The 10709-nt window shown below is 38.3% G+C and overlaps 1 protein-coding gene across 1 annotated transcript; it reads right to left on the bottom strand.

Moving 5' to 3' along the window:
- Nucleotides 1–2211: 2211 nt before the first annotated feature.
- On the bottom strand, nt 2212–4838 carry oprd1b (opioid receptor, delta 1b). Its single transcript, XM_055042068.1, has 3 exons — nt 4454–4838; nt 3035–3390; nt 2212–2840 (listed from the first exon to the last, which is right to left on the bottom strand). The coding sequence occupies exons 1-3, from the start codon at nt 4696–4698 to the stop codon at nt 2311–2313; spliced, it is 1131 nt and encodes a 376-aa protein (XP_054898043.1). The 5' UTR covers nt 4699–4838; the 3' UTR covers nt 2212–2310.
- Nucleotides 4839–10709: the final 5871 nt, after the last annotated feature.

The raw sequence follows: 10709 nt of genomic DNA, 5'->3' as shown, positions 1-10709 counted from the left end.
AAGATCCATTGAATGACTGTCGTGGACATTTATACATTTAGAAACAACAACTAAATGTTTTTATTTTGTGTTTGTAAGAACAATGATTTTTGACAATAGATCTTATGTTGTTAAAAAACAACAGCACACATTTCTTTCACCTTAGATGGTTCCACAAACTCAAAGATTTTTGGTCATACGTAGGGTTGTTCATCAGAAACTACCTTCAGATTCTGGGACTAGAAAGGCTGACCTCCACACCTGACCTCTGACCCACTGAACACCTGTGGGGTCAGCTTTTGTTCTTCCCACCAAAATGACCAACCTCTGCTGCGCAACCAAGAGGTTTTATTCCAACCTCTGCTGCGCAACCAAAAACATTTTCTCACAAATGTGGCAACATTTTGGAGAAAATAAATAGTATAAGTCTGAAAGTACACAATTTATTTCCAAGAAGTGTTGCAACAGAGAAATAGTCAACCAACCAAGAAAAGTGTTGCTTTTTGTGCTAAGTTTAAATCCTCTCCTATAAATTCTGGGCAAAAAACAATAGTAACAATAATAATAAGTCAAAGTGTGACAGAATATATATATGTTTTAACTACAGAATCAATATTTACAGAGTTAGTAATTACACAACACTTAGTTCACCAAACTCTAATTCATTTGTGCAGCAACATAATCAAACAAAACCACAAAATAAATAATAATACTTTAATTATTGGCCATTAGAAATCCCTATTCTTCATTATTCTTACAGTACATTTCATACAGCGTACAATGTTTAATATGACAACCACTCAAAGTTTGTCTTCTCTCATCATCATTGGCACTAAACTCTGCCCCAGTACACCTTAAAAATGTAAGTCGCTCATCTTTATACTACATTATATTCAGCTGAGCAGAGATGAAAGGAGATTCTGTACGATAGAGTTAGATACATCCAGTAAAGCAAAAAAAAAAAAAAACATAAAAATATCTCATATCAACATTCACTTGTAGAATTGCATGAAATCATAGATGTGTCATGACAATACCGCTACGGGTCAGGAGCTCAGAACCTTGTCAGTGTTTGTTGCTCTACATGGCCTGGATTTGGTTAAGAGTGCACAATAAATCAGCACCGACATCGGTATTCATTTTGTTAACTTATCGCTATTATGAGAAAAACTGGGCCAAAATAAATGACTGGTTGTTTTTACAGTATCTAAAGTGGAGAGAAATATGAGCAATATAAGTAGTATTGGATAACACAACAGTATTAATATTGGATATTCACATCGATCCAAATTTTAATATTGCTGCATCCCTGGACTGTATAAAAGTATTCGGCAAAACTAAACCATTGAAATATGAAAAAAATAAAAGAAATGAATAGATAAATAATAAATAAATAAATATCCAGTGTTTTACATTCTAGTAGAAAAATTGTATATAGAAAACCTGAAAGAAATACAGATGTTTTTCATTCAAACATTTTTAATTTAATTTGTTGGTTTTGAATGGAGAACCTAATAAATACAAACTGCAGTTATAACAGTTCATAGTTTCAACAATCTGCTGCTTTTACTACTACGACTTTATAGCTCTTGACAAAATATTTTCTTATGTCAACTACTAAATTCAGGATGTTTTTGAGTTAATAAAAAGAGAGCATGTGGCACTGATGCTGTCAAACTGACAACTTTGAAGTCCTTCATTTTTAGGATTATATCATTTTTAGATATCCTTTTTTGGATCATAGATGACATTTAACTTCAAAACTGCATTTCTTTGAGCCATGGTCACGAGTATCTTCAACAAAATCTTCTCTGCTGTTCTAACAGGAATCTGTTATCAAAGGCAGGTGATCTTCATCACTGACAGCATGTAATCTGTGGAACAGTGATGACTGCACTGATTCGTCTGACCATGCACCATCACTGGCCTCAAACTGACCATAAAAATACCCTTTAAAACAACTCACACCTGAATCTTTTCTGTAAAATGTGGCGCTACCAACTATTAAAGCTGAAAATGAGTCTTTAAGTCAAATAAAGCAGGGCTAACTACTTGTTTTTGTTTTTTCTAAATCTAGCAATACGATCTTGCGTGAATTAAATAGGTTTTTTATACAAAGCTCCGGGGAACATGTCTAGATTTCTCATCGGCAGGCACTCATATATTTCAAATAAAATACTTAAATAATATTTTACATAAGGGGTCACGGCATGGACCCAATCCATGGTTCATTCAAAGGTCAAGTCCTCAGACTCCTGTGGTGGAGAACTGTGTGTCATCAGTCTGCAGTCCATCCTGACCCATTTCTCCCTCTGACTGATCCAGGCTCTGTCAGCCAGGCGCTCTTTGCACCCCTGCAGGCACGCAAACAGACACGGGCTCCCTCGCACTGTTGCGCGCTCTGGAGAAGCTGCTCTGCTCCGAGCGGGAGCGGTACGGCAGGCAGAAGTCATTGAAGCACCGCTTGAAGTTTTCATCCAGAAAGGCGTACAGCATGGGGTTCAGGCTGCTGTTGGCGTAGCCCAAGGCGATGCACAGATGCCAGCTGGCTACCACCAGGAGGTTCTTGTGGTTGATCTCCACCATGGTCTTGACGATGATGAAGATGTGGATGGGGGTCCAGCAGATGATGAAAGCTGCCACGACCACCAGAACCATGCGTGTGATGCGCCGCATGTTCCTGTCCTTCTCCTTGGAGCCGGACAGCAGCCGGACGCTCTTCAGCCGCAGGATCATCAAGCCGTAGCAGATGGTGATGACGAGGACTGGCACCACAAAGGCGAAGATAAACACGCAGATTTTCATCACGGTGTTCCAGTACCACTCCGGCTTGGGAAATCTGAGCGTGCAGGCGGTGTTTCCTGAGGAGTTAAGCAATTAATTTTAATAGGAGGTCAAGCATAGAAGCTAATTTGAATTCATAACCGAGCTGAAATCACCCTTCCTGGTGTGATCACTGCCTGAAGTCAACACTCACAGCTCAAACAGTAAAGAAAGTTTCCAATAAAGCAGCCTTTGTAAATAATGTTGCTGATTTCTTTCTACATTAACTCACCTTTATCCGTCACCTTGGTAGATGCTATGACCATCACTGGCACTCCGACGGCCGAAGACAGCATCCAGATGCAGACATTGATGAGCTTTGCTTTAGCAGGCGTCCGAAAATCCAAGGCTTTCACAGGATGGCAAACAGCGATGTAGCGGTCCACGCTCATCATAGTGAGGGTGAAGATGCTGGTGAACATGTTGTAGTAGTCGATAGCAATGACCGCCTTGCACAGCAGCTCCCCGAAGGGCCACGTGCTCATCAGGTACTTGGCGCTCTGGAAGGGGAGGGTGCTGGTGGCCAGAGCGTCGGCCAAAGCCAGGTTGAAGATGTAGATGTTGGTAGCAGTCTTCATCTTGGTGTACCTGATTGAGTTGGAAGAGAAGCAGAGAATCACATCAGACCCTTACTCACAGTGGCAGTGAGTAGGCCTCAGCTGGTAAACATGGAGGTTTCATTGGTGGCTTTGAGCACTTTGAATAGTTAATGCAGTGATTCATTTTGCTGACAAACCAATCCAGAAGCAAAGCTAAACTGTGTCTAATAAATATAGTTAAATAACACTAAATGCCCAGAAGCTTTTGTTTATGCAAAGAATAAATATCCTCAATATCAGCCAGTGTTTCTGTTCTCTGGTTCAAAGCCACTTTACAAAATGAAATCGCAGCATCTTTGTTGAACACTTTGTGGATGTACTTGCAACTTCAATTGTTTCACCAGAATTGCAGATACGATTAAAGTTTTGCCTTTTCTCAGTTCTTCTCATTGATTCTGGGTTGTTATGTTTATTTCTTCCTTATTTGTTAATTAGATTTGGTTTTGCAGTTCCTGTTGGCGTATTCTTCCTCGCTCCTTACTATCACTCTCAGTCCACCTTCTGTTGTCTACCTTCACACCTGTAACCCATTTCTAATCAGCCATCTGTTCCTTGTTCAGTAATCAAGATCCCCAGTATATATCCAGCTTGTGAGGCTCTGCTGGCTTTTATTCTTGTGTTTGTTGCTTTCTCTGGCTCCCTGTGTTCCCTGTGATATATATATATATATATATATATATATATATATATATATATATATATATATATATATATATATATATATATATATATATATGCCTACTGCAGTGCAGTAGTGAAAAGGTAGAAAACATCAAATATTTACTTTTTTTTTCTGTCACAGCCTCACATTGAAACTGGGAAATTAAATCACACGGAATGAAAATGGATTGTATTCCAACCTTCACAAAATCGACTAAATTGGTAAAAAAATTAAAAAATAAATAAATAAATGCCAGAACTTATTTTTGCACCATTTCTAAACATCCATCATTTTTTGTCTATAAATAAATGTGCGAAAAATGACATCAATCCATCAAACAACAATCAAACCATCTTTGACATTTCCCCCCATTTATTAAACGGTGTCTTACCGGATCACTCCGTACATAACAAGCACATTGCCCAGCAGTCCCACCACGCAGACGAGAGAGTAGAGAGCCGTGATGCAGACTGCGATGATGAGACCCGAGGTGTCTCTGCCTGCGACCCCGCTGGTTGCGTTGCTTTTAGACGGGTCAGTCGGCAGATCCCCTAAGAATGTGGCGTTTAAATAAGGAGTCACAGACCCGGAGTAGACCTCCTGAAAGTCCTCTGGAAGAACTGTAGGGAACTCCATCACAAATTGGATGAGAGTTTAAACGCGCTGACAGGTCGGAGCTTTCTTTCTTTCTTTGTTTCTTTTTTCTTCTCCCCTCCACTGCAGGTGATCAGGAGCGTCTCCAGAAAACAGATCAGAGATATGGCGCTCAGAGGATGTTGGACTTCTGTCTCGTCTGCCAGCCGCTCGCTCCGTGCGTCTGTGCGCGCTCCCGTTGGCAGAGCGCGGAGAGGAGATGTAGAGCTTATTTTGTTTTATCAAGGCTTGCTTTTCAGATTTTTGAAAAAAAAGACCACACAAAAATCTTTATTTCCTTTTGTCGTTTATTTTGTTCGCACAGCAAATGTCATCTCAATGCACAGCAAACTGATCCGATTCATGCCCAAACGCACAGAATCAAATAGATCCAATTATACTTAAATATTTAAAATCAATTGCACACTTTCTCATTCAATCAGGTCAACCGCAATTCAATGAAGTGGTGGAAAGTTGTACATCCAAGGGAGTTCCGCACGTTATTTAAAGTTATTCCCATTCTGAGCAAGTGTGGTGCGATAGTGGAGAGAAACAAGGCCCTTCCGACATCAAAAAACCTCCAACAGAACTGCTGGGACTAACCGAGAGCCAGAAGAAAATCCCACACTGCAGCACTCTCTCAGCAGTACTTTCATTAGGAGAAAACACAGAACACAATGAGTTAAGGGCAGCAAGTTATTGGCTTCATTTGGAAGAAATGTACAACCAAAGGCTCAGAGTATCACTGCGATTTAAGAGTAGCTATAGTCAACCTATATCACTGAACACAGAATATATTGTCCATGTTCGTCTTACACTTAAGAAGCCATGCTTTAGATTTCAATAAAAGTTACTCTGTGGGTTTCATCTCACTTTATGTCAATATAACTAATAAACTAAGAATTTGTTGCAATTCTCTAACAAATTGAAACCAATAGGTTAAAATCAGTGCTCTGAAAATGGACAAGATTTCCTGAATTAACAATAATAAGATCCATTCAAATCTTTTTGATGAATTTACTCATGTTTGACTTCTATTGTGTCCAACAGCTCACTATTTATTTTCTTATTAGAGTTTCTTATCCCAGCTTCCAGAAAGCAGGTCACCAAAAGCAGCAACTGCTAGGAAAATGTCTGTGTTGAACCCTAACAGCCTGATCAAACATGTCTGCACCAAGGCGAATAGATCAGAGCTCTGGCTGCTTCCAATATTTACGTGGTTTTCATGGCCTGTAGCTCGTGTTAATGGGGCTTCAATAGAGAATGGGCTGTTCTCACCAGTCAGTCAGTGCCTTCAAATTACCTCACTAAAGCAGGAGAGTGATCCTGGGACTGATTAAATATTTAAGGCTTGGGGTCCTAGGAATTATCAGGCAATTATGTGCATTTTCTAGGCAGTACTGAGAAATGATCATGGTCCTGCTTCATCAAATTATCATTGAATTGTACGAATATAAAGGCATTAACTTGATATTTCTGGTTTTCATCTAAGATTAGCAATGTTAAATCAATCAGATATTTTATATCTTATGAATTTATCTGGAAAAATATTACAATTAATCTGTATGAATTGATAAATTAATTTATGGTAACCTAAAGTTTCCAGGATGTGTCAAAATCCTTACCTACCGGGTCGCTAAGCATGTGCCTCTTTTGTTGTTTTGCCCATCGTATGCGAAACCTTCACGACTCGGTCTCTGGATGTGACCATGGTTGCCTGCTGAGACCTGAGCGCTGATGTGAGCGGTGTTCATAGAAATCTGTTCAGACGATTTCAGCCTCAGACTGCTTCTCTTGTCTCCTGTCTCTGTGTTGCATTTATATAAAATGACCTTTACCAATCTCTGCTTTTACAGAGCCACCATCAGCTGAGCGCACAACAGTGATAGCAGGAAGATTAGGGCCAGCATGATGCCCTCACATTTCTCATATGGACGGTTTATGTCAATTTAGAAAAAAGGCCATGGAGGCAACTGTGATGGAGACAATTTATACTGGCTGACAGACCTGTTTCAGTGAAGTACAGAAAGTTTCCTCAATCACGTTTTGCAAAGTTTACAGCTTTGATGAGCTAGAGTTGACATATAGTCATATCGAATGAATTTGAATACTGTGAAAAAGCTAATTTAATTCACAAAGTGAATTAACATTTTTGTCAAGATTAATTACACACAGACTGACTGACGTTTTCTTGACCTTATTTCTTTTAATCATGATGAATATCTGCTTATAGCTAATGAAAGCGTGACATTTAAGGTTTGAAAATTATATCGTACCAATAAAATTATTTTTTAAATGCAGAATTGTGGGCTGTAACAAACAATGTTGTCATATTGCAACATCTCTACAGCATGTTTTCAAACATAGGAAAATTACAGTCGTTAATCTTTTTTTTCATCATTATTTATTTTATACACAGACTTTGCACAGCCTTGAAATGAGTAACTAAAATGTCTTGGCTGATTATTACAATGTCTAGAATAAAGGTACATTTGTCATTTTTGTGCAACACTTGTACGCAACGCAACATAATTTTGTTATTTCATGAAATCTTACAAAACAAACAAAAAAAACCCATCTGAAAACATCATAGGGTTAATTTATCAAATAACCCTCAACAGAAAACATATAAAATGTATTAAATATATTAACATGTGCAATGCAAATTATGATTACCAAGCAAACATAATCATTAAAAAAAGCAGACTGAAACTCATAAATGAAATCAACCGAACCCAAATGGATCCAGATTTCACCTGATTAGCAAACAGACTTTATCACCAATATCTGATCAAGTTGTCAAGAGATTTAAAACAAGTTTGGGTTACATAAAGTAACCACATGTTTTAGGTTGTTTGCAACTTTCTTTAGTTTTTCTTCTGCTTCAGGAGTGAACTGGTGAACAAAAAAAAACATCCAAGTTGGCAAAGAAAACAACCTCGCTTTGCTGTTACGTTAATGAGTGTTTCTAAAACTTTGGTAAAAAGATAAAACATGATTTTGTGTTTGCTGTGTGTTACCTCATCAGGTCTTCTGCGGGTGGCCAGCAGACAGATTGTAATCATCCTCTGTTTATGTCTGTCATGCTCTTAATTGCCAGCCTCTGGTAAATGACCTTTATAAATCAGCGACGGTAAGAATAAAAAGGTGGTAAGCGACAGCAGAGCCTTTGTCTTTGCACTGACTGCGAAAAGATGATGCAAGAAAAATCAAGGGAAAATATTTCAAAAACCAAGCTATTTATTTTATTAATGTTTGGTATTAAAATAAGGACTCTACTCCACCTAGAAATATACAGTGAACTTCTCTTAGCTGCTATTAATAGTGTTAGACTGAGCTGGCTCCAGGCCTGACGGTTAATAGTCATGTCCTTCTGCTTGCAGTCGTCTTGGTCCTACACTTTGGCTTTAACGTAATTTGACACTGTTGACATTTTGTCGAGCTGTTGACAGTCTGATAAGATTTCTGTGAACATGCACATCTTAAAGAGGATTCATATTCACAGCTACATCTGTCTCGCCGGAAGATTAAGCAAGTTTTAACGACTTGAACTGAGACTCAAAACAAAGGAAACACGCAACATGAACTGACGGAGAGAACCTGGAGATTAGAACAATTAAAATGAGCAATATGTTACAGAAAAAGTCATAAAATCCCTTTTTTTTAAAAAAAAAAAAAAGACAAGTTTGATCATTACTCAAATAATAGAAGCATGCTAATATAAAGTAAGTAACATTAACAGACTGCATTGTGTCCCTAATGTGACACCAATACAGCACAACTGCATTATGTAAAATGTAACAGAGGAACCAGGTCAACATATAATTATACAATTAAAATCAGCACAACTTTCTCACTAGGAACTATGTTGTGATGCTGGATTTTTTTATTTTAGTTTTTTAACCGAGAAGCAACAAATTCTATTGTTGCGACAAAATCCACACTGTAAGTGTTAAAGTTTGGACTCTGGTGGCCAATCGGTGTGTGCAAACAATGTCCTGTGCTTCTTGAACCGATCTTGCTTCATTTAATTCTGATGAATCTGGCCACAGTTATCCATTTATAAGACTGAGGTTAAAGGTCACATCTTGGATTGTCGTTTAAGGAATGTGAAGAGAATAAATGTCAAGAGTATAAAGTGTTTGGTTTGGAGTTTCGTCTGAATCTCTGTGATTATGTCAAAATTCTCTTATGAATAATCTTATGTTGCCTTTTTTTTAGAAATTCACCTTAAAACAATCCATCTAGTTAACCTGACATAGTCAGAAAACCCAATCAATTCTTTTGAAGTTTGCTGTGGTAAATAATTTGAATAATGCCGCAAATATTTGTCTTTTGACTTTTTTCAGAGATGCTCATAGTATACAGATGTATCTAAAGTGGGGAACCATCAAGTTGTCGGACTATTTGAACCAGATCAACACCTTTCAGTCTCTGAATGACCTGTTGAACAGGAATAACACCAAACATAGACATTGAGACATTTAGCAGAGGTAGCTGGTGCTGAAATGAGAGCCTGGGTACACAGAGCCACAGTGGACACACAGCTATGCACACACACTCATACCAGAGGGAAATTTAGAGAGACCAATTAAACTAACAGCCTTGTTTTTTGGGGAGAAGCTGAAGAACCTGCAAATCTAATGATTTGAGCCCAGAACCTTCTTGCTGCAACGCAACAATGCTGCTGACTGTACAACCAAGGAGTCTGTGTCTTCTTTCTCCTCTCAACCTCACGTGAGGTATTAGACTCAAAACAACAGTTTGCCTTTGAACTCCTGACTGACTGATGAAGTTTTGATAGCAGTCAGCCTTACACGTTTCCAGTGGTTCAACTTGCAGCCCTTAAATAATGTAGTGTTAAAATTATGTCATCGTTCTGAGAAACGTTCGTAATCTTTTTACTTCTGTAAATATGCATTAAATAACAAGGTGAATTTTGATGGTAGTTATCTGTGTGTACAATGATTTTGCATACTATATCAAAGTAGAAGGGAAAAATCATAAAGGTTTTTCACATTTTAGTTGTGATCAGATTTGTATTTGTTTTTTACCAAAAGCATAATTTTGCTCCCCCTCTTTGAAATATATTGGAGCAGCTACTCGACTCGCACCATGGCTACACTGCCTGTGGCAGAAAGGTCAACACGGGAAAATGTTCCCAGAACATTGGTTCTAGTTTTTGCTGTACTCTTGACAAGCTGTGATATAAATTTCTCACAGCAGTTGCCAAAATTCACAGTGGATATTTAAAGAGTGATTCTCTTTTGTTCACAGGAGTTAAGTATATCAAAATCTGTGAGAAAAAAATGATAAATTCTATATTTTTTTTGTCAATCTCACAAACATTGACAGCTAGATAAGAACAGTGACAGGAGTCAAAGTAAGACAGCTGTGCCGGAGCGAGACTACTTACTTAACTCTTTGTCTCATTGCGCTTATCAATGTTTGCATGCAAAATGTTCCTCCACCTGCTCTGTTGCTGCAGATATGATGAAATAGGTATTTTAGAGAACAATCTGTTCCCCAAAAAGGGAGCTCTGAAATGAATAAACCTTGAATGTTATGACAGCATGGTGAGCGCTTGCTGTGATGACAGAACCTTTACAATCCTCTACATCTGTCTGCCAGCGGAGTTCTGAGACCTACAGTGGAAATGTAAAAGAACGGGAAATGGGTCCTACATTAAAAGACAAAAACAGACAGCTGAAGTTGTGTTTTTTTTTCTATCCTCTCCCGTTAGAGAAAATTACTCATCATTAGTCTGCACAGGCAGCGTGATAACCCACATCAGTCATCAACACAATGAAAACCTTGGGAAGGATTACGCTTCCTCTCTGAACCATGTTCCTCATGGCAGGAGACGCTGGCACTTTTAAGTCTGCATGTTGCTTGGTTGTTGCATAATGAAGATCCACATTCAATTTTTAGTGATGAAACAAGACAGACAGATTAGATTTCCTACAAAAAGAAATAATGAAATAAGGGAACACATGTTGAATTATCTACTTTGA

Source organism: Poeciliopsis prolifica, unplaced genomic scaffold (assembly GCF_027474105.1).
Source record: "Poeciliopsis prolifica strain line A6 unplaced genomic scaffold, Auburn_PproV2 SCAFFOLD017, whole genome shotgun sequence".
Classification (NCBI taxonomy): domain Eukaryota; kingdom Metazoa; phylum Chordata; class Actinopteri; order Cyprinodontiformes; family Poeciliidae; genus Poeciliopsis; species Poeciliopsis prolifica.
Note: the sequence above shows the minus strand (reverse complement) of the source record. Positions and strands in the feature narration are given on the sequence as shown.